The 24569-nt window shown below is 46.6% G+C and overlaps 1 protein-coding gene across 4 annotated transcripts in view; it reads right to left on the bottom strand.

Annotated features, from left to right (window-relative positions):
• Positions 1-51: 51 nt before the first annotated feature.
• Positions 52-24569, bottom strand: part of RARB (retinoic acid receptor beta) — a 531514-nt gene continuing 506996 nt past the window's right edge. For all 4 annotated transcript variants that reach the window (XM_081071630.1, XM_081071631.1, XM_081071633.1 and 1 more), the window contains 4 exons: positions 15074-15250; positions 4061-4265; positions 3081-3239; positions 52-1555 (listed from right to left, as the gene is read on the bottom strand). In XM_081071630.1, the coding sequence (XP_080927756.1) occupies positions 1359-1555; positions 3081-3239; positions 4061-4265; positions 15074-15250 (738 nt within the window). In that variant the 3' untranslated portion in view covers positions 52-1358. The remainder of the gene's footprint in view (positions 1556-3080; positions 3240-4060; positions 4266-15073; positions 15251-24569) is intronic.

The raw sequence follows: 24569 nt of genomic DNA, 5'->3' as shown, positions 1-24569 counted from the left end.
GTTTTCTCTTGTCTCTTTACTGAAAATGAAAGTTGAGTGAAAGCTCCCACACACCTTTAAAATAAATATATTTTATTCTTTGCCAGGAGACTCCATGGAAAAAGGTAAACAGTATATGAACATAGAAAGCATTGTTAAACAATCTCAATGTACAAACAGAGCCAGTGAAAGTACATCACAGACTTGCTAATATAAAAAAAAAAAATCCACTAGTGCTTAAATGAGAACTAAGAAACTGACACTTGTATCTGTTAACCACTCTACCACAGCTTTCACTCTGCTTCATAGTGATTGAACAAGGTCAAAGGGTGCAGATTATCTGCCCATGCCTTTGGGAGTTACGGTTAGCCCCTGGGCATCAAGAAGACTGGGAAAAACCCAGTATCAGGCATGAGTCAGGAAGGACACTAGAGTTACATGGTACAGGTGGTAGACCAGCCTGCTAATTATCCCAAGAAATTTCCCTAATGGCTTGTGAATAGGTAAACAAAAACTTATTAACACTGAAAAGTGTTTCTGCCTTGGAGGCTATCATTACTGTAAAAATGTATCTTTTTAAAAAAATTGTGTAGTTATGTCATTAAACAAGTAATAAACCACTTTTAATTTAAAGTGACATTAACGATTGAACAATGACATTTGATTAACTGAACTGGCAGTTACACTGATACAGAATTCTCTTCTGCTAGTACAGTGAATTTGTATACTTTTACTGGGCAACATGAAATAAAAGATGCAGTTTGAGAGCATCAAAAGAGCAAGGACAAGCTTCCATACTAACTAAATTAGAATATCTTTAGCCTTATCTTGTCATACTGTACAGTAGTCCCATTTCCTTACCTTGATGTCTTGATTATTCTGTGAAAGCAAGACAGTTATCTTTTTGACTCTTTCTTAGCTGGACACGTACAGTAGTCTGTTTCATAACCTTGGTGTCTTGGCTATTTTGAGTATGCAAGACAAAAGGAAAGCACCAAACATACAGTATAGAAAGAACAGAGCCATATTTCTGTATGTACAAAGTCTTTAGAAACTTAACCAGGGGTAAAATCATTTGGACTGGGTCTTTGCCATGCAATCTTGGGTGTTCAAAGAGGAAAATAGAAGCTTTTAACTAGTTTCTGGTTGCATGAAATGGCTGATTTTTTTAGAATTTAAAAAGTTTGTACTTCTAGGTAAGTTAGACAATGAGGAGTATATATTGATACATACGAAAACTTCTTGGTCCTTCTTGAGTTTTAATATATTTTCAGTCCAAAAACTAAGCAGCAGTAAAAATGTTTTGTTTCTTTTTTTCTTGCATTTTAAATCCCGGAACTGAAGGTACTGGGGAATGTTTGAAGTAGCTGGAAAGTGTCTTATTGCACCAGTGGTGACTGACTGACACCGCTGTTTTCCACTGAGCTGGGTGAGATGCTGGGACTGTGCTCTGCTGTGTTCCCACTTGAACTTGGGGTCAAGGGTTCATGTCCTTCAGAATTCTCTAGCATTTCCTGAATGAGAGGTGGCATTGATCCAGGAATTTCCATTTTCAAGGTAATTACACGTTCTGCACCTTTTAAAAAGAGATAATAGAATCTGGTAGAGATATGGAGTTAAGCTGAATAAGAGTCAACTTTCATGCACTTTAACAAGGGTGAAAACTGTTACCAGTGCTTCCCAGAGCCTTTCCTGATTTTTACCACGTTAAACTATTTTTACTTGATCTATAAAAAAGCTGCAGCAATGTGACATGTTTAAATTTGACAATTCCATCAGTTTCAGGAAACAATATCAATGTATATTTACTTAATCTAATTTACAGACAAATTCCTGATAAAAGACCAAAAAGACTATCTTAGAAATGAAACAGTTGAAAGGATACCAGGAATCAACAAATGGAGGAAGTGATTTGAGTAATAAACGTACGGAGATTATTAACTTGATGGCTACTTGACCAACACAGTAGCCATGCGTGGCGATTTAAAGTTAATTTTTTAAAATTAAATATAATTAGAACAGTGCCTCAGTTGCATTAGCCACATTTCAGGTGCTGTAGAGCCACATGTGGTTAGTGGCTGCCGTATTGCACGATGCAGATTATAGAATATTTCCATAATCAGTAAATTCTATTAGTACTGGTCTAGTTAAAGATAGGGAATGACTGTGTTAAGTTAAACAGCCTCATTGTTTCAAAATCAGACATAGTTACATTAGTCTCGCACTGGTATCTAAGTTTGCCTCTACTCTTAATCTCATACTAGGGATGAACTCAGGTCTCACTGAAGAAACCTCTTAAAAGGAAAGAGATCAAGGATTGAGACTGTCAAACAAGTTCACTGTGTTTCTAAGCACTTTCTGAAATGTGGAGTTTGTTCCTTGGCTCACCAAGTTCTTAGTTACAGAGCAGGCTATGGGGAGGGGAAATGACAACATTTGGTACCAGGGATGGCTGCTAAGTTTTTCTCTACACAGGAAAACCCAGCTCTAACGCTCAACTGTGATACGGCTCTAGGCACTTCTGTAATTGCTCAGATTGCCACCTAAACGGAAAATTACTACACAAAGAACATACCTCTCAGGAAGGCAAGAATTCCTTCGCTTAGAAGTGTGCAGAAGCCAATCTGCCTATACACAAGAGACCAATGGCTACATTGATGGAGAGAGAAACTTAAGCAATACCAACTGCCCTAAGTACTATTCATTTTTCTTGATGTTTGCATGTTCAGGAAAAACTGGAGTCAAGTTTACATAAACCAGAGCATGTGTGGAGAGCTGGAATCAAATGTATAAAACTAGAAAATTTAAAAGCCTGCCATACAGTACGTTCTCTTGAAAAGTTTTTTGAGTCCTTAGTCATCTGGATTTTAAAGCTCATCATCTAAAGTCATTGAGTAAGGTTAAATTTGAGGTTTTTTCTTTTTTTTAAGTGGTGGGTACTATTTAATTCCTTTTGATTTCAATGAGAAATGAATTCGTAAACATAAACCACAAAAAGGTATCACACAACCTGAATTAAAATATCGGGTTTAAAAAAGCAATGCGACCTGGTCAGGACTGCAAGTCCACTTTGTGAATATACACAGGCTCTAAAGACGTACCTTTTGCACTGATGCTGCGGAGATCTGTGATTTTCATTAAGATCTTTGGAAACATGTGAGGCTTGCTTGGTCGTCTCTTTCTGATATAAATTTTTAGTGCTTCCAACAATGGTTCTTGTAGCTTGTCTACTTTTGTTGGTTCCTCAAGGTCCTGGCGGTCTAGATACCAGAAACAAAATATTAAACAATTGGTATCACGACAGAAAGAATTATACACTTTCCAGGCTAGACGGTTTCTTTCCATTTCCCATCTTCCTTGTTCCTACTCTACTATGACTTTATTAATTTGATGACTTGATCATATATACAAATTTGAAGATAAATGCAACTGCTTTAAGCAGTGATAGTTGAAAATGATTGTCCCCCTTGTTGGCCAAAAGCACATTTTGATGGCCGGTTGCTTTGGTCCCAGGGAAAGAATTACTTCTCATGACCAGGAGGTGTCGCTACTGAGCTGAATTAAAACCTTGAGCAGGATGGTTATAAAAGCAAGGTAAATGGGCCCCCTAATTAAAGCCATTACTTTTTAACCACTTATGATTCGGCTTCCTGTGAGCCAGTAGGGGTCACTACAAAGAAAAGAGCTGTATTTTATCTCAGTTCTCCAAGGGGTGGCCAGCCCAGTGACTTGTATTCCCAGCCACTAAATTAGCAAACAGCACATGCAAATCCCTTGGATCATTATTAAAATGTCCCTAGGTGATTTATTTTACTATAGTCTGATCCTCCCTTGAAAAAAAAAAATACCTGTAGCAATTGGAAAAATAGCATTTTGGTATTTCAGATCAGAAGAATCCCAAATACTTTTAACTTAAAACTATGGAACAATGCAACAAACTCCAACCATGCATGTCTGGCTTTATTCACATGTCTTTTCCCATGCAAAATAACTCCAAAATGGAGATGAGGAATTTCCCATAAATTACAAGTATAAGTTGTTCTTCATGGAATCTCACGAAGGTTTTCTAGGTAGTTGGTACCTCCACAGATTAAGCAGATGGCACTGAGAAGGCCTGTTTCTGTGTCATCCATTTCCAAAGGCAGGAGCTGGTTGGCAAAGGTGAACACAAGGTCAGTCAGAGGACCAAATCCAGCATTGTGCATCTGAGTTCGATTTAGGGTCAGGCCATCTGAAAAAGTCATGGTGTCTTGTTCTGGGGTATACCTGGTGCAAATTCTAAGAATCTGGAAGAAAGAAACAAAAAATAAAAACAGGTTTGATCGGTCATCAAAGCCAGGCTGTCCTGACGGCATCAATCAGATCCAGGCAGGAGATACCGGGGGTTTCTGAGGAGCTCTTGCATCACAGGAGGCACTCTGCCCACCTCCGAGAAGTTGACTGTCTTCTCCAGCTCCTTCATTAAAAGAGTAAGCAGTCAAAACACAGGTTAAAGTTATTTTAGGGAATAATAAATAGGACACAATAAATTTTGAGAAATACGTTTGTGCTAAAAGTAATCTATCCGAGCCAAACATTTACTGAGTACCTACTTATGTCCCAGGCACTGTGCCAGGTGCTGGGGATAAACAAATAAGATTCTATCCTCCCTTTTTTTCCTGAGCTAACAGCCTACATCATCATCATCATCATCATCATCATCATCATCATAATGATAATAATAATAACAACAACAAAGGACAATACCTACCATTTATTTAATGCCTGGTGTATGTCAAATGTTACATATACCCTACATCAGTCTTTCAAATGACTTGGTAAAGTAAATTTTTCTTATTTTACAGATGAGGGACTGAAGGCTCAGAAAGGTTAAGCTATGTGTCCCATGTCACACAGTTAACATCTGATTCAAACCCGAGTTAGGCTCCCTCTTCCATGATGCCTCTGACCACAAAGTTCCAAGACAACTATAAACAAGGAGCAAGAGTAGAACCCACGAGGAGCTGGGGCTTTCAGAAGGAAAGCTCAGATACAGGCAGGAGGACTCAAGAGCAGATTCATGGGCAAGAGGCAGCGTTTCAACAAAGCCCAGATGTATGTGTGGAACTTCTATAGAAGAGAAGCCTGGGCCATGCTGTGATAGTCTCCCAATCTCACCTGACATGCTCTTGATGCCACCCAAGGTCACCTGCTGCCAAGGAGTTGCCTGCTCCCTGCACAGTGCCTTGCTCAGAGCATGGTAAACAACAACTGCCTTCCTTCTGCATGCAGGCAACCCCAGCAGGTGTTCCCATTGCCCAATCAAGCCTAACGCTGTGCCTGTGTGGAGCTCCATGCATTTTCAGAGCACTTCTCCAACCAGAAGCACATTTCTGCACCAACAACCGTGAAGGGCCTCTTCGCCAACCAGGTTTCCACACTCGACTTTTCCCTCTGAAAAAGGCTCAGAGCTGCTTGAAGCACAGAGAGAAATGAATCCTGCCCAGACAGATGTGAAAAGCCCAGCAGTTTAAGGAGCTCAGAGTTTTTCCCCAGATGCTGGTGCCCAGTTAACAAAAATGTCTGACTCCAATGTTTTCTTGGTGAGAAGAAGACCTCCTGAGAGGAGAAGGGTGAACAATTATCATGTGTCACCTCCAACACAGAAAGATAGCTAATGTTTTACTGATCGCCGACTACATGTCAGCTACCATGCTACATGTTTCTATGTATTACTTATTTCATCAACCCACAAGTTAGGTCTTACCATTATCCCATTTTATAGAAGGGGAAACAAACCCAAATAGCTTGTCCTATGTCATAAATAGTAGGTGGCATGATCTGTCATCAATCTCCACTGCTTGTGTTCTTAACCTCTGCCCCAAAGTGGCCTAATTCCTCTTCACCCAAACTTAGATGCCTTTCTAATGTGCGATGGCTCATTAGATATCAGCCTCACTTCTCCTGGGCTGGGTGCCTTTGTGCAGTGCACAGCCTGCACAGCTGTCCACTGTGACTTACCTGGTAACGAGGAGGATAGGGCCTGTGGCCTGGAAATAGCAACTTCTACAAACTTTACTTCATACGTAAATCAGGACATGTCCCCAAACTCCTTAATGTCCCTATTTGTATGATCCAGAAAGCCCCCTATCATGAATGCAAGTGGCTATCAAAGCATCACAAAGATTCCTCTTCTTCAGCTGGGTGGTCATTTTCACCTCTCAGCTAGTAGCCCAGGGATCTCTCTGAGCCAGGCCAGCCATCTCCTCTGAGTTCCTGACTGGCTGACATATTGCACTTTATCTTGATAGCTGATAGTCTAAAGCCATTCCCAATGTCAACAGCAGAGGAAACCAGGGGTCATTGGTTATAAGCTTTACATCCCACAGAAAGCGCTGGGAGGTGAAGTGCGCCCAAGATCACACAAGTAATGGTGCCAGGACAGAACGCAGGACTCCTTATGCCCAGTCCAGTGCTCCTTCAACCACCCGGAGAAATGCCGGAAGTACTGCCTACGCAGGGAGGTGTCACGTGATGGGCAAAGTAGTAAGCTCAGCATTTATGGGCTCAAAATCCCCAGAGACATTTCCAGTTTGGAATCAAGTAGGTTCTAAGTAAGTCTTTGCAGCTTCAGTGCACCGCCACTATGTGAATGCACCAGGTCTGTCCTTGCAACAAATGAGACAAACCGGGCATTTGTCAGAAAGAAATCGCAGGAGGCCAGGATTTAGACATTTGCAAGCATCAACAGCTCATTTAGAGATGCAAGTTCAAACTGCAGGGCACAAAGGTCTCCTTATACTATTCTCTTCAGAATGGTTTTCCTCCTTAAAAGTTGAAAAATATTTGGACTCTGACGAAGCATTTAAACTATGTCCTGTTGCTTCTTTCCCTAGAAAACCCCAAACCCAAACCAAGTCTAAATGGGCTGTCCAAAGAGGCAGGAGTGTGGTCTGAGAGGGAAGAATACTCAATGTCTTCTTTCATCGGAGTCTCCGCTCCAGCTCTGCCCCCATGGGGACCAACGGGCAGCATCTTCCTTGCCGCTCTGGCCAGGCCTGCCTCTGGAGGGGAACCGAGGAGTTCCGTTTTGTCACACTAACGTCAAATGCCAGTGGCAAGAACCGAGTGCTTCTCCAGAACTAAAACACTCTTTGTTTGAAAGGAGGGTATTTCATCTGAAAAGAGGAGCATGCAGGCCCACGAGATGGGTGAAAAATAGCCCAGGGAAGGCCGACTCACCAAAGAAGGGCCCTGTTGGATGACACTGAGCGCTGTGGGTGGACAAACCTGGTCCTCTTCTGGGTGAGAGGGACCGTCTCTTCCTGCCTTCAGCAAAGACAACTGAGCGTCATTCCACTGCTCTCCGGGTGCTTCCTGGGAGCAGACTGCCTGGGGCTGGAGGCCTGGGGGGATCTGGGCCCCCGACATCCCAGAGGCAGAGCCAGGGACTCGACCACCTCTCTCCTTGTCCATCTGACCACCCTAATCCAAGCCACCAGTGCTTCTCTTCCGAGAGGACCTCTTAACCATCCTGTGATTTCCACTCCTGAACTTGTAGCCAGAGCACGGTGCTCAAAATGTTCACCAGAGAAGACCTTTCCTCCCCTGTTAAAATCCCTCTGAGGGCTTCTAGTCTCTTTCGAGCCTACAATCCAAACTTCTCCCCGTGGCCTCCATAGCCTGCCCTACTTCACCATGGTCGCTCCTTTCTACTTAATCATTAACTGCTGGTCATATCGATCCTCTTTCTGACTCTCCAACAACTCATTGTTGCTGCAGAGCTTTGGCACTTGCTGTTCCCTCTGCCTCGGAGGCTTCTCCCCGATCATGTGGCTGACTTTCCCTACTCAGAGTTCAGTTCAAATGTCACCTCCTCAGAAAGCACAGTGAACACACTGGCTGAACCCCATTACCTCCTATCCTATTATCTTATTATGATTATTTGGAAATAGGACATCAAATTGTTTTAAAATTGAGGCATAGCATGCATGGTGGTTTTCAAATATGCCCCCACATTGGTTGCTACTGGTTCTTTTAAGGATGAAGCTTCATTCTCCTCCCCTTGAGCGTGGGCTGGAGCCAGTGACCGGACTGTAATGAAAGACTATGGTGGGAGCAATGGTGTGACTTTGGAGACAAGGTCAGAAAAGGCGTCGTGGCCTCCTCCTTGCTTGCTCTCTTAAATCTCTAGTCCTGGGGGAAGCCGGCTGACATGTCGTGAGGACACTTAATCAGGCCCCATGGAGAGGTCCACATGAGCCCTCCATCACTAACTCCCAGCACTCCCTTGCTGGGCACACATAGTAAGCTTCCTTGGAAGCTGCCCCTCCAGCCCCTGTCAAGCCGTCAGCGGATACAGCCTCAGCCCATATCTTGACTGCAATCTCATGAGAGACGCTGAGCTGGAGCCACCCAGGGATGTCAGGTCCTGACCTGCAGGGACTGTGTGAGGTAGTAACGATTATTGCTTTAAGCTGCTAAGTTTTGTGGTAACTTGTTACACAGCGACAGGGAACTACTACAACATACTTGCCTTGAGCTGTGCACACAGCTCTAGCGGAATGCATTTTCCCTAAGTGTACACCTGTGTAACCACCACCCAGATCAAGCTATGTATGGTTCTAGCACCTATAGGCTCCCCTGGCTCCTCCCGATCAAACCTCCTCCCCCAAAGTAACCGTTCCTTTGACCTCTGTTCCTATAGATTAGTTTTGCCCGACTTTATAGATACGTGGAACCACACAGTATAGTCTCTCGTGTCTGCTTTCATCCACTCCATATCACATCTGTGAGATTCCCCAGGTTAGAGCATGTAGCAGTGGTTCTTTTTCATTGCTGTGTAGTATTCCACAGCACGAGCCATCGCTCACCTTGCTTTATTTTCTCCACAGCACTGTTCGGTCTCTTTCTGAGCTTACTGACCCATCACGCTCTAGAAGATGAACTCCTAGAAGGAGACTGTTCTCTATTTGTCTTGCTCCCTACTGTTTCTTTAGCATGTAGGGCAACGTCATCACACAGCAAGTGGCCAATGAATATTTGCTGAATAAATGAACTGGCTGCTCTCATCAGAATCTCTCCCACCTCATAACCCCCTGAGGGGGGCATCGAGGGGTTTCTAAAATTTTAGGCAAAGCTCAAATTGCTCACCAATCTGAGTCTTTGCATTAATTGTGTTTGGCAACTTGTGGACATATCCTGATGTGATTTGACTATTTATTCTCCAGAGCTTGTGGGAATGTCGTGGTGATAACAACCACAGGAAACATACAGAGCTGTGCATGGCGTCTTCCCTGGCAACCCATGTAGTACCCACTGTAGGAGCTCATGGGAACAAAACGTTTTCCCCAGTGGCACGGGCCACCAGCCTGCCTTCCCTGAGAAGGACACGCAAGTGCTAGGAGCAGGGGCCTCGTCTTACTCTCACTGCTCCTAGACCAGCACTCTAGGAGCCTTTATTTTAAAATATGAAGAGGAACATGGGGACTGAAACGCAATAGCATTTTTATCGAAACGAACAGATCCAAAATATTTTTGTTTTCACATATAATCAATCTAAACAAATCATTAAGGAGATATTTTACAATGTCAAAGAGTCAGTCTTTGAAATCAAACGTGTATTGTACAATTACAGCACTTCAGACCAGCGACATGTCAGACGGTCAACAGCCACACGTGGCAGGTGGCTTGTAGCTCCCACAGTGGACCGACAGCACAGCTCCAGATTGTGTGTGTGTGTGTGTGTGTGTGTGTGCGCGCGCGCCCACAGCAGCTCAGTACTAACAGTTCACAAGGACAATGTGGACGTACTCAACATTGATAAAATTAGCTATTGATAGCTCATTTAAAGGCACACCTACTATGTGCCAGGTATGACGCTCGGTTAATACTTGACATACATTAACCCAATCAGTTCTCCCAACGGCCTTTTTAGGGAGGAGCTACTTTATACCTGCTTCACTGAAGACATAACTGAGGCTTAGAGAGGTCACACAGCTTCCCTAAACCACAGAGCCTCTAAGTGGTAGAGGTGGGATTTGATCACAGGGAGTCTGGCTCCAGATCCCACCTTCCTCACCAGCACGCTGACTGCCTCCCAGTAACGTCCTGTGACTGCTGGGGGGATTGCTCCGCCCCACAGGTGAGAGGGCTGAGACGTGGAGACACACAGGACCTCCTCATGACCGCACAGGTGGCCAGAGGTAATGCAGAAGCCTGAACTCAGCCGTGAGGCTCCCAGTCCGGAGCTCGCTCTGTCCAGGCTAGGGTCCTGTCTGACTGAGTCCCTGGGAAGGCGAGGAGGGACGGGTTCGTGTGGGAATGGCCTTCCGGGGCTGTATAGGACCCCAGGACCCCAGGAGCCACAAATCACGTTTGGAAGTCACACAGGGCAGTCACTTCTGCGTCACTAGTAGCAAGGTGCTGCTGTGATTGGCATGGGAATGTTTTCCTTGGAGCAAGTGCGGGCAGCGGGTGGCAGGACCCAGGGAAGCCCCGTGTGTCCCATAGGGAAAGACGTCACACATCGGGGGATGATAACAGACTCCCCTGGACGGCATAGTGAGGCTTAACAATAATATGTAAGGTAACTGAGGCTTACAATGTTCCAAACACTATGCAAGCCCTCTACACACTACTCATTTCCTTCCCTCCAGACCCTGAAAGGAAGCTTCTATTATTACCTTCATTTTCAGTATGAGGAAACTGAAGCTCAGAGAGGTGGAATAGTTTTTCCAAGATCACACAGCTAGTAAGCAGCAGAGCCAGATTTGGAACCCAGGCTGGCGGCCAGTGCCCACAGTGATTAAGTACTATCAACAGCTGGGGCAAGCCAGAAGGAAGCTGGATCGATGTGGAGCCATGTTGGGGCAGGAACGGGTGCGGGAGACAAGTTCGAAGGTAAAAGTGGCAGCAGGCCTAGAGCTGGTTGAAGCTCTAGGATAGCGAATTTCAGGAGGGCAAGGACTCATCTCTCGTCTCTGCCATCATATCTCAGTGTCTAGCACATAGTAAGTGCTCATTAAGTATGTGTGGGATTTCTTCCTTCAACCTATAATTATTCATGCTGTATGATAAGACAGCATGAGCATTTTAAACAAAAGCCAAGACCATGGCTCACCTCTGGTCAAAACACAGGAACTCCTGTGACGCCAAAAATGAAAATCCACGCGGGATCTCAGGCCCCAGTTCCTCTAAGGTCCAGGCCCTCCTCCTCCCTCCTTCTCCTCCAGGAACGCGCACAGTTGCTCCACTGCCCAGGGCCTCCCCTGCCCGAGGGCCTTTGAACTCCTTCCTCTTCCTCCTTCTACATGCACAGCTCTCAGACCAGTGTCTTCTTCTGGTTCCAGCTCTTTCTGTCCCTTCATTCAGGTTCCTCCAAAGATCACCTGCTTCCCTAACCACACTAGAGAGTCTCACTCCTGCCCATCTCAGTCATGCTCTAGCCACAGACCCTGCTTCCGTTTTTCTTGGCAGCACTTAAGATATTGACTATTTACTTGCTTGCTTATCATCTGTCTCCCCTCTCGTAGAAGGTCAGCTCCACGAGGGCAGGGATTTTTGTCTCTTTTGTTCAGTGGTAAGTTCCCAGAGCCCAGAACGGAGTCTGGCACACAGCAGGTTCTCAGTGAATATTTGTAGAAGGAAGTGAGGGAAGGAGCATGGGAGGGAGAGGAGAGAAGCTAGAGGGTCAGAGCCTCACGTGTTATTTGCTATGCCTTTCAAGATGAGAGGGACTTGATCCTAACTGCCTGCAGAGGAGAGGCAGCTGAGAGGCAGGGACAGAGACGAGAAAGGAATAGACCAGAAGGAAAACATGAGGCCAGAGCTCCAGTGGATGGACCACTCTCGGGGGCCCCCTTTCTTGTCCTGAGCACAAACCTGGGATGCCCAGCTCGGGGGTGAGGAAAAGAATGTAAAATGCCACCTGTAACAGTTTTGAAGAGTTGGTCCATCTTACCTGAGACCTTTGGCTACTTGGCCAAATCATGAAACTCACAGCTGGGCCTCAGCACCCCCTTCCCTCAGCGTCGAGAGGGAAGTGGCTATGGGCTCCACAGCAGAGGGTCCCCACCAAGCAGAGTCTGGGACGGAAATCCCTCCGGTGAGTGGTATGGCAGGGAATGTGGGCAGGACAGGCTGGAAGCCATCTTTCCCCTTGGACCCGTTTCCTGAGGGGCTCCCACCTCTGGACTATAATTCAACTCTCCCCACAGGGCTTCGCTAGCATGTCCTGCCCTGACAGCGTCTTCTCAACACAGTGCCAGCCCTGCAAGCTGACAAGCATCAGGGACAAACCACACATAACACAACGCACTACTGGTGGCTGTGAATGGGTAGCTGCAGATCAAGGTCGGTGACCCATGGCACAACCTTGACTTTCCTTGCTAGAGGCTGAGAATAACCTCAGCCCGCGTCTGTCCTTCCTGTTTTCTTCTGTCTCACTCTATCTATACATCAATGGCTTAGGTGAGAGGAGTCTTCTAAACAGCTCAGCCAGTTGATATTTTCATCCAAAATATGATCTTCGAAGTTGTGTGTTTTCAGGATCTTATCATGAATGGCCTTTGCTAAAAATTCTTGGAAAATGACCTCTTGTCTGAGGCCAAGTAAGTATTCCTTCTGCTTCATCTCATGACTGTAGGCCTCTGCCCTTCCCCTGAGATGGCTTTTTCCTCCTCTGCCTATCACACCCTAACCCCAACTCCTCATCCCCCTGAGGTAGGAAGGAGTGGTTGAATTTCCCGACTCCTGCTACAGAGGCTGAAATTGCCCCCTGGGGTTATGTCGGCTCTGTTCCTGCTTTGATCACTGACTGGGCACCTATTGCATGCTCCGTGCTTAAATCCATGACTGTATTTAAGCCCATGTAATGAATGACTTTTGTTAATGTCTCAATGATTTGTAGTCCCATTTTACAGATGGGTAAACTGAGGTCTGGAGAGGTTTAATAAGTTGACCAAGGTCATGGAAATTAGTTCCTGTTCTCCCTGCCTCCACCGAGGGACTAAGGGCTGATTCTTAGATCCACGAGCAAACCTGGGGAGTGCGGTAGAGTCCAGTATAAATGTGAGATGTGGGAAGATGGATGCTGGAGGTTGGATGGAGATTTTAAGACGGGATATCAGCACATTGACCATTAAGCAGGTGGCGCTGTAGAAATAAGACACTTCTCTGGAGGACCTCAAAGCATCCCTCTCATTCCATCTTTCCCAAAGGGTTAGAGTTGAGGTAATCAGAAATTGTCACTGCCTGGCAGTTAGACAAAAAAAACAAAAAAACAAAAAAACACACACAAAGAAGGATTAAGAAACAAGCAGAGGTTCACAGTCAGAGCTTGAGCTTTGGGAAGGCTCCAGGCCCCGCTGGGTGGCCATGGGATGCTGGGGAGTCAGAATTCCACAGCCTTCCCGGTGCAGCCGCAGACTCGCTGTGTATCACCTCACTGATTACTCAGCCACTCCCGGCCTACGGGGCACCGCTAATCATGTGGCAATAACTCCAGGCTCCACTCCCATCTTGGCTTAGGGGAGGCTTCTTGGCTTCTGAGGCTTAGGGGAAATTCTACGGAGCACTGCACTTGAAGCACTTGTGAGCAAAGCATTAAAAAAGTTAATTATTGTACTAGCTCATTATTAGCATCCTTGCTGATTTACCCAAGCTGCCTCTATCACTCTCTTCTCTGGTGGTCTGGCTGGTTCTCTCCCCGTGGCCTACACCTCTCATACCATGTCCTGTTTATGCGTCCGATCCCCTAATGTCTGCACTTCCTCTCATGACGTTGGAGTGCAAAGATTTTGGTCCTGAGTTTTGGCTCCAGCACTCACGTGACTTGGGTGACTCACCTAGCCTCCAGCCCCTTAGCTGCATAAATTGGCCTGAGTCTCCATCCCCAGGTCACTGAGTTGTGGGAGGTGCAAATGAGCTGAGGTTTGCAAACTCGACAGGGTGTGGGTATGGGACAGATGCATGCTGGTCTGATGTTTCTTTCTTTTCCCTGAAGGTTCTTAGGTTCATCCCAGACCTTCTGATTTCATGAGAAAAAAAAATACCATACTTAGCCTCAGTAACCATTACCACTCCTTCTAAGATCCAACTTGCAAAAGAGAGACACATAAATATTTAAGCTTCCTACAAACTGTCCCATCCAGTGTCCTCTCTCCTCCTGAGCAGGAGTGTGTGTGTGTGTGTGTGTGTGTGTGTGTGTGTGTGTGTGTGTTTAATTACAGTGAGTGTATTTGCTTGGCAAAATTGTTTATACCCAAAGCTATGAAAGATGTCATAAAAAGAAAATCTATGCTTTTAAAGAACCTCAACAGCTAATTTTTCTTTCCCTATTTTTTGATGCCTCTCTGGGGTCCAGCCTTCCCTCCAATTCTTCCAGAGACCTGTCAACATACACTCCCTCAGGCAGGACACATCCCTGCCACCACTAATGGCAGCTGCTTCCCCACCCAAGGAAATCGCCCCAGAAAGAACTGACCATGCTAGCCCTGAGACCCTCACCAGGGAGGGAGAAGGTGGGCATCCAGCCAGCAGAGACCTGCAGAGGACAAGGTGTGACACTGTCCTTACCCATTCTAGGGCCCTAGAAGCCATGGTGTGAGAACAGCAGGAGGTGGAGGGGCATCAGGGATCCCTTTTGCACAGGTAAGGAAACTGAGTCCCATGGAAGAAAGGGATTGTCCCAAGGCTACCAACGGAGGTGGTGCCACATCAGGGGGTAGAAGAAGGGTGCTCTGTGACATCTCTAATAGGTTTAGCCTGAAGGCCTTTCAAAGACCTACAGGGCTGTCTTGTGGAAGGAGCTATGGCTGAGCAACCTGTCACAGAGGTGCGATGTCCAAGACTGGCTGGATGTTTTCCCGAGGTCATGTAGAGGGGGTTCTCACACCAGCAGGTAGAGGGTAGGAAGGTTCTGTCCAATTCCAGGGGGTCTCTGAACCTTTGACAATTGAACTGAGATGCCGGCAGGGAGGATGGTACTCGGCGTGCAAAGAAGATGACAGGAAGAGAGGTGGGGGAAACCGAAGCCTCTGGAGGTCTTCAAAGCATCTCAGTCCCCGCTTCCCACATCTCAACACCGCAGATGGGAATTCAGAAGCATACATACCAGGATATCCAGGCAGGCGGCCTTTAGCAGGGTGATTTGGTCTGCAATGGTCAAGCTGGTGAAGCCTGGCAGACGTTTAGCAAACTCCACGATCTTAATAATGCACTTGGTGGCGAGTTCACTAAATTTGTCCCAGAGGCCCAGGTCCAATCGGACTCGATGGTCGGCACTGGAATTCTAAGAGAGAGAGAAAATGTCATCAGGGGTAGTTTCTGGGAAGCCCAGTGGAAGGCAGGGACTCAACATGTCTCCTGTTCCTGGGCTGGCACTTCAGGATTGACCAGAGAGCTTCCTGGTGGGGTGGCTGAGTTTTGAGCTTGGATTTATCCTTTAAAAATGCTTGAAACATTATCCCTGTACCACGGGACAATCAAGCAGTGGATGAAGGGCATTTCTCTTTGTGTAATTATTCCAGCTAATAAGTTATGAAGGAATAATGGACTGAGGAGTCACCATGTATAGCCCTGATGAATCCATGGCTCTCGGCATTGCCCATCAGTGGTTGCTCATGTCTTAAAAAGAGGCCATGTGTTATTTGGGTGTCCTCCACCTGTGAAATAGTCAAACCAGAATCAGAAGGAGCCTAACTACAGAAAACCCAGGAGACAGAGGGACGTGCTAAAAATGACACTGTGGGGGCTGCGACTGTCGACGTCCAGGTTGTGGGAGATTCCATACAACCAACAACTGGGTTTCTTCCACAAACACATTGCAAGGGGAGCAAAGAGAAATGGAGAGAGAAACCCACAGATTACAAGCATCTCCACCCAGGTGCTCATTTACCGATGAATGGATAAACCGTGACCACCGGGCAATGGAGAGCTAGTCAGCGGTGACCACAAGGGAAGTTCTGATATTAATACATGCGCAACACGGATGAACCACGAAAGCATCACGCTCAGTGAAAGAAGGCAGACACAAAAGCCTACACACAGAATGATTCCATTCAGATGGCATTCTGGAAATGGCCAAATGACAGGGACAGAGAACAGATCAGTGGTTTCCAAGGGCTCGGGTGGGGGATGGTTGAACACAAAGGTGTCCAAGGGGCTTGGGTGGTGGTTATATGATTGCATACTTTTGTCAAACTCAGAAAATTATACCTTTAAGGAAATAAATGTTCCATCATGTAAATTATACCCCAATAGCCTTGACTTAGGAACAAACAATTTTTAGGAGATTTACCGTATGAACCAATTACAAGCTGCCGACCTGATCTGAATTCTATTTCAAATAAACAAAGAAATTGTGACATATGAGAAAACTGGAAACTTGCGATATTAAGGTGTTTGAGGTGTTAATTTTATTTTAGGAGGAGTAATGACAGCGTTGCTGCTATGTTTTTGTTTGCAGAAGCGTCTACATTTAGAACACTAATATTTACAGACAAGCTAAGACGTTCGTAATTTACCTCTAAATAATATGTAATGGGCAGTGTGTAGGAGGATGGACAGATGACGAAACAAGATTGGCTGTGGAGTGATCACGAGCTTCCATTATTCTGTTCTCTCCACTTTCATGTTATAACGTTCGCAATTTTTCATAATAAAAATAAAATTTAAAAAATGACGATAAAAGAAAAAAACAAAATGCTACAATGACAACAAAGATTAGACTTTCTAGAGGTCCTCTGTGTTGTGGTGACCACATGTATGCCTCACACAGAGCTGCCAGGCCCAGGACTTAGCCGGAGTGGCAGGGCCCGGCTCTGCGGGCGTGTGCAGTCAGCACAATGAGGCAGCCCACCGAGGGGACAAGCAGAGGGGCCGCTCCAAGGATTACACAGCTGCTCCTCCCTGTTTTTCCGGGAAGGACCAGCCTTCTAGTCCTTCAGCAGCTTCCATTCAGGTCAGAGGCCCAGGTTCCTGCAGGATGCCTTATCTTTGACACCTACAGAATAAACAGAGGGAAACCCGTCCCCTTACCCTTATGAGAAGGTTAGTAGATTTCAGACCAAACCTCTGCCACCTACTGGCTGGGTTCCTCCATCCATTCAAATACTCCACCTTTCATTCACTTATTCCTCTTCCTCTCTTCCTCCCTTTCTTCCTTTGTTCCATGCATATTTGCTGACCCATCTTCACGCAGTCAGGGGCCAGGGTATAACAGCCGAACACCTCAGACACAGCCACAACCCTTAGCAAGCTTACAGCCTAGCTAAGTGCCTGCTGCTTTCTCAGCTGTCCCATGGCAGGCCCCACCCCGGCCACTCCTCACTATGCCAAACCCCCACAGCTACCCATTGAAGAAGGAGGAATTACGAGCTTCACTGTAACATGTGGCAAGTTCATCTCAGGGCGGTGAGGTAATGTGCCAAGGAGAGGCTAGAAGTGGGTCCCAGGTCTACCTGGACCCCAAACCTGGCCTTTCCGCTACATGGCTGATAGGTGTGACCTCCTGCAAGTGATGTCCTTGCCTCATGCCTCATTGTTCCAATCTGTAAAGGGATACACACCACCTGCCCTCAAAGGCTGCCCCCAAGAGTAAGGAGGGTCCTAAAGGGAAGGAAGCAAATAGTGCCTGGTGTGTTCTGGGGTTTAATCAATATTAGACCCTTTTCTTCATCACCCTCACCAGTCCCCAGCTCTACCAGAGGGTTCAGAGCACAGCAACGAGTGTCTTCGCCTCACATGCACAGGTACCGTGGCCAGAAAAGGCCCCGCCCATACTGGCGCCCACTCCCATTATAAGCCTCAACCTATTTTTCCTCATTTAATCAGTAAAAAGGATGCGCACAGCACAGACAGGAACTAGAACCCCACCATGAGCTTGCCAGAAATTACTGAAGGTCTCAGCTTTTGACTAGAACCACACTCCAACATACCCAGGCAACTCTTGTTGTTTTGTTTTCTTTTCTTTCTGCAATCTCCAGAGCAGGATCACTGGTGTGACTGGAGCTGAACAGTCATCTTGTATCTCTGCCTTCCTGACATCCTTCTCTTCTGCCTCTCAAGGCATTTGGGGGACAGTTCCTCCCTCCCTCTCAGTGTTTGGAGTTTGAATGGGGCTGTCAAACTCCCTCCAGTGAAGGGAGGGCACTTGACTCTAGTTTGGCTAATCAGAGTGGGCCCTCTTCCTGGCCGGTGATTGGTTCAGAAAAGAGCAAGTGGCCCAGAACTGGCCCAGGAGGCTTAATTTTGAGACTCTGGTTGGAACAATGAGGGAAGTGAAGCTCTCTGTCGAAAGAGTGAAGGTTACCAGGAGCTTTCCAGGGCCACCAGGTGGGGAAGGCCTTCCTAACAATGAAGCCAATTCAGAAGAAAGGTGAGATGAAACATCTAAAGAGAGAGTTGCTGGATCCAGCCATGCCTGATTCACACAGGATTTTTTTTTTTTTAATCTAAGTTGATTTAAGTTTGGTTTCCATTGCCTGCAACGCAAAGAATTCTAACTAATGTGCAGTTATAGCTTAAGAAAGTTTAGGTCTGTTTCACATTCTGCCCCCACGCCATTCCCAAGACTGTCGAGACTTAGAGAAGAGGTCCCCACTGCCACCACCCTCGTCTGAGCCACCATCATCTCCTGCCTGGACTATTGCAACAGTTTCCTCACTGGTCTCCTGCTTTTCACCCTGGCCACCTTACAGCCAATTCTTACCAAAGGACTAAAGGAACCCTTTTAAAACACAAATCAGACCAAGTCACTGAGCTGCTCAAAATCGCCAATAATTTCTCATCTCACTCAAGCTAAAAGTCAAAGTCTTTTCAATGGCCTGCAAGGCTCTCCCAGATCTGGCTCCTGTTCTCTGACCTTGTCTTCTCCCACTTTCCCCCAGCTCATCTACTCCAGTGACAAGGTCTCCCAGCTCTCTCCGAGCAAGCGAAGCATGCTCCTGCCTCTGGGTCTTTGCTCTGGCTGTTCCCTCCCCCTGCTCTTCCCCAGACATTTGTATGATGCACTCCCTCATTCTTTCAAATCTTTGATCAATGTCACTTTCCCTTGAGGCCTCTATTGACAGTTACAGAACCCTCCACACTCCAGACATGCCCCCCCCAAACCTGCTCAATGTTTACAGCACTGATCTAACCACTCTATCGTTTCATTTCTATACAGAGGTTTCTTGTATCATTTTTTATTGCTGTATCATCAGTCTAGAACAGTGCCTGATACATAGTAGGGGCTCAATAAATATCTGTTGAATGAATCAATGAGTGAATGAAGTTCCCACAAGTCTTTGCTTGTTTAAAATGTCTCAGGACAACTAACATTTTGAGAATGAGGCCCGCCTTGGCTGTACTCATGGGGTTTCTGCTGCCTCTGGAGGCAGAACTGAACAACCCAATGAAAGGCAAAACTCCCTATGCCTGGGGTTTGGACCTCTGACAAATGTAAGTAGTTTAGGAAAGGGTAACAGTCATCCCAAATTGATGTCCTCCGTTCCTCACCTCAGTGGAGATCCGTCCAGAGAGTCAATAAAAGCTTTTGTTTTTAAGATTGGTGAGGAAAGTCAGAAAGAAATGTTTGCATAAGGGATGACATAGATGCCCTCCGAAAGCTGGTGGCCAACGGTGCTTTCCATAATATTCTTTGCGGAAAGTAGGCACGCATCCTCCAGATTTATTGTATTCCTTCCTCAAGGACCTTGGTGGAATACAGTACACTCGGGGGAACATCAGATCAAGATGTACGCCATTCGGGCTGTAATTAAATTTAATAGGCAGTTTAACCGGTTTGGAGGAAGACACGATAGAGAGGGACAGAGAGGCGAGCTTACAGCGGGAAATCATTTTACAATCGAGTATCCATCTGGAAAAAAAGACATTGCCCCGACCCAGCAAGTGTGAACGAAATCTTCATCAGCCTCATATGAGGTTACTTTATCACACACCGGGCTGAGAGAGAGAAGCCTGTCGCACCTTCTATTAAAAATAATGCACAGCCTTCTTAACGGCATGTAAATCTCACTCACTATTATGCAAACTGAAGGGAAGAGGCAGTTAATAAAACACAAAATAACCTAGTGTTTTATTATACGTGGAGCTGGATTCATAGGCATGAGGTTTAAAATGGCTTATATATTATCTTCCAGCTGTGGCAAATGGAGAGCACAGCCTGGTTTGGTTGGTAATGAAGGCGGTTAGAGGGAGCACCGAGGAAGTGTGGGTTTTCCACAGCGTTTCTGAAACCAGGGTAGAGGGAAGATAAGAAGGAGTGAGAAAGTGGGGTAGTGAGGAGAGGCCCCCATTGGCAGCTAATGAGAAGCAGAGCCAAAGCAGAAGGGGGAGAGGTAGGCCTCCCAAATTTGCACTCTTTGCTTAGCTCCTCCTCTCTGGGTGGAAGCCCCTCTCCAGGCAGGTGCCCCAGCCTGCCTTCCCAGAATGCTGTGCAGCAGGGGCCCAAGTGAAAGGCCCGCCTGAAGGTCCCTTAGGGCCACCTTTAGCAGCAGCAGAGCCCAACCCCACTATGAAATCCAATTAAATGGCCTTTTTTTTTGCCACACAAATGGATCCCTTTCTTCTGTAGGCTTAGTTCTTTGCTGCCACCCACTGCTTTACTGACTGGCCTTCCTTTCTGAACAAGACCCATATATGGAGGTGGTATCACCAATGTTTTCAAAATCCCATTTGGGGCACCTCCTGGGTACAACAGTGGTTTAATCAGGGCTGTTTCTTGTTCTTTTTTTAGCTAAAGAGCAACTTAAATTTCTTAAAAGGAAGGAAGAGTTAAGCTTCCCTAGGAATGTTGGCACATTCATTAAGGTGGCCTCCTTCTTCCCTAAGCCTGCAGTCTTTGCTCTTCGACCATCCTGAGAGGCGGATGCCCTCTCAAGTTCCAGAGGGCTTAGGAAAGAATGTTCCTGTCACCCTCATTACACTTCTTCATTTTGTATGTTGCTCATAGAAAAATCCTTCCTCAGGTTTATTTCAAGCCAGGCACTGTTCTAACTGCTTCACAATGAACTCCCTTTAATTTTGACCACACCCTCATGAGGTAGGTACTATTATCGCCTGCCTCCCTCGGTTGATGTGAACGCTCAGGCCCAGAGAAGTTCAACAACTGGGACAAGACGGCCCAGCAGTTGGGTGGAGGGTCCAGGGTGCACACCAGGCTGTCGGGCTGCAGCATCTGGGCTCCCAACCACTACACCCCATCACCCCTCTTATGCTTGGGTCATCATGTATTCTATCTACTTCTTGGGCTGAACTTTCTGTCTCTTACAGCCTGTTGTTGCGTTTGTGATCTCCCTCTGGGTTCGAAACTCTGGCTGCTTCCAGGAGGTGGCAAAAAAATCCCTAGCACTGCAAGGAAGAGAATGTTATGTGCCGGGCCAGGGTGTCGTTGTGGTCAATAAATGCATAGCTAGGCACAACGACCACATGGCCTCTGGAATGTCCCGGAGGAGGTGTGTCCATCAGTGGGCATGTGCAGCATTCTCCTCAGAACCGGATGCTTCCAACAGGTGGGGAGAAAGGCAGTTTGGCAGCCACATGGCAAATATAGGTGGAAAGACAGGTACTGTCTTAAAGGCATGGTGCAGCCCATGGGTGGAGAGGGCTCTAAGCAATGGGCAACAGGAAGGGGACAGATGGCGAGGGTCTCTAAGGACCTCCAAATGTTTCTTGGAAGTCTGGCTGAAAGCAAGCGTGATGCTGCAGGACTTCCCTGAAGGTAATGTTTTAGACATGCTCCTGGACCACCAGTATCTAAGATTCCTAGGCTGGGACATGAGCCTGGAGGGGTCCCTCTGGACAGCAGCAGCCCCTTCATTCCTGCTATCTCAGAGATTCAGGGACCTTGGTGGAGTGCAGGGCTTTTGGAATGGGACAGCGGTAGGATGGAGGGTGTCGGATGGCCAAGAGATGCTACATTTTGGGGTGGTGTCAGTTGCTGTGACGAGACATTGGTGGTTTCTGGATCTCCTGGGGCACATCTAAGAAAGAACAAAAGCTCTGCCATGCCTACCTGCCATGCCTTCTGGCCAGGCACAAAGCCGCCAGGGCCAACCCTCTTGGAACTGCTTCTCCGGACTGGCAATCTCCGTTGGGTCTCTGCGGCTAACATTCTCATACCTTCTTCCAGCACACCACGGCCCTGCCAGCTAGCTTTAACCTATCTCCTCAGACTTTGCACCTGCCTCCTTTCCAGACCCCTCTCTGCAAAACTCCTGGCCATACTCACGCTACTCCCTTGGCTGGGAATGTCTTTTCCTTTTTCCACCATCCAGTGGGATCCTGGGGACTTAGCCCACTTCCTAGAGATGAGGACTTATGATGTATGCTGTCAGAGGTTTCTAAAAGCACACAAAACATGAGGCAAAATTTGGTTTTCAGCCAGACTACACAAAAGAGCTGCAAACATCCACGTACCCCAATACTGCACTCAGTAGGTGTGATGGGTTGAACTATGTTCCCAAAAAAGGAAACTTTGAACTCCTGACCCCCAAGATTTCAGAAGGTGACTTTATTTGGAAATAGCGTTTTTACAGAGGTGATCAACTTAAAATGATATCATGAGGGTGTGCCCTACTCCAATATGATGGTATCCCAATAAAAAGGGAAAATTTGGACAGGGACAGACATGCACAGAAGAAGACTGTATGAAGACGCACAGGGAGATGCTGGCCATATGAAGACAGGAGATTGGAGTTTACATCTACAAGCCAAGGAGGGCCCCAAAGGGCCTTCGATGTAAGAAGCTATGAGGCAAGGAAGGATTCTCCCTTAGAGCCATCAAAGAGAGCGTGCTCTGCTGATACCTTGATTTTGGACACCTAGATTCTAGGCTGTGAGACGATACACTTCTGTTCTCTTCAGCCACCTAGTTTGTGGTATTTTTTTTTCATGGCAGCCCTAGGAAACCCAATACAGTAAGTATATAGTAAAGGTGTGTTGGAAACTGAAATAATAGTCTAGGTGATATGGAAAGGGTGGGTGTGTTTACTGGCAAAAAACAGGCTCACAAAAGTTAAGGACTGGTTCAAGGTCAGAAAACTATGAGGTGGGGGAGAAAGGATCAGGACTCAGGCCTCATGACTCCCTTGATCTTCCACCCCATCAGAAACGTCTCTCCTGGGAGGCCAACCTCCTGAGTTTCAGGTTCTGATTCCCTGGCTAATTAAGTTGTTAGTTTCTAAAACGAAAGCCAAGTCCACCCATAGCTGGAACTGCTCACAATATCCTTCCTTGTGTAAAAGCACTCGTCTCCTGGAAAGTCTTTTGCTGGTTTAATGATTCTGTTGGTGGTCATTTTTCTGAGTAGATTAAGGGCTCCTTAAATCTCCATAGCTCAACTTCACGAGCCCCTCAGAGGACAGCTTATGTCCCATCAAGCTCTGCAAGGTGATGAACAGCCGGCACACGGCAGAGCAGCGGGATGAGGGAGGGAGCAGATGCAGCCCTGCGCGTACGGCCAGGGCTGGCGTTGTGCTGCCAAGAACTGCCTCGCTTTCCCACTCACCACTTTACTTCTCCAGAACCTGGGCACGCGGCTCGGAAAAATGAGAAGGGGTTCATAGCAAGAACACCAGGAGGAGCCCTGCCGATTTTGCACATCTCTGTGCCAGAAACTGTACAGGGCGCTCAGATATATTTTTCTCACTTAACCATCCCAGAAACCCCAGGACGATTTTAAACCCCATTATACAGATGAGGGAGTTGAGGCTCAAATGATGATTCCAAGGTCACGCCACTCCTGAGTAGCACAGGCGAGATTTGAACCTGAGGCTATGAGGCCCCAAAGCCCAAATGACATAGTTGCTCAAGGAAGCAAAGCAAATATCCTCAAAGCCAGGCTGTTTCCTCTGGTTCACGCCCTTATTCTGTTTTGGAACGCTCATCTATAAATAACCACTCCCCTGCTTCCCACCTTCCATCATGGAATCCCTTTACTTTCCCCCTTGTTTTTGGAGGAGTCACTGCTTAGCAGCCTTCCCAAGGAGACTCACTCTAAAGCTCATAGATGAGCGCCCTGCCCAGGCCTGGGCGTGGAGGGTGGTGGGGCATATATTTCTGCCTCACCCACCCATTCCTGCTGCTTCCTGGATCCTGACCATTTGTCCTAAATCTACCCTAATTAGGGAAGCAAAAGGAACAACTCTTTCACAGATCTATAGGTGGGCAGCTCGCTGCCTTTTTAATTCCTCTCTGCCCACTTATTCCCAAAGCATCTGACAAAGATGCCAGTCTGGTGAAGATGGCAGGAAGTTGCCTGGCAGTAGAAGTAACTGCTTATCTAAAAAAAGCTCTGTATAAAAAATGTTCCACTCGGAACTAAGATCTTGCAGAGAATGTGTTATGGCTGCTGTTATTCATTTATACCCCCACCTACTTCCAGAAAGGATTTGAAGTTGCTTACAATAAAAACAGAACTAGGTCTGTGTACGGAGAGTAAAAATAAAGAGAAATCTGGATAGGAAACTGTATTGGAGCAGCCTTGCTCCTGAAAAGGGGCCCTGTGCACCTGGAAGGAGGTTGGGCTGCCCGGTACTGAGGGATTGGCTTCTGGAGATGGAACTTGTATTTCCATTTTCCCTGCTGGATCAAAAGAGGTGCAGAAA

Source organism: Rhinolophus hipposideros (assembly GCF_964194185.1).
Source record: "Rhinolophus hipposideros genome assembly, chromosome: 14".
NCBI lineage: Eukaryota > Metazoa > Chordata > Mammalia > Chiroptera > Rhinolophidae > Rhinolophus > Rhinolophus hipposideros.
The sequence above is the reverse complement of the archived record's forward strand: the minus strand, read 5'-3'. Positions and strand labels throughout refer to the sequence as shown.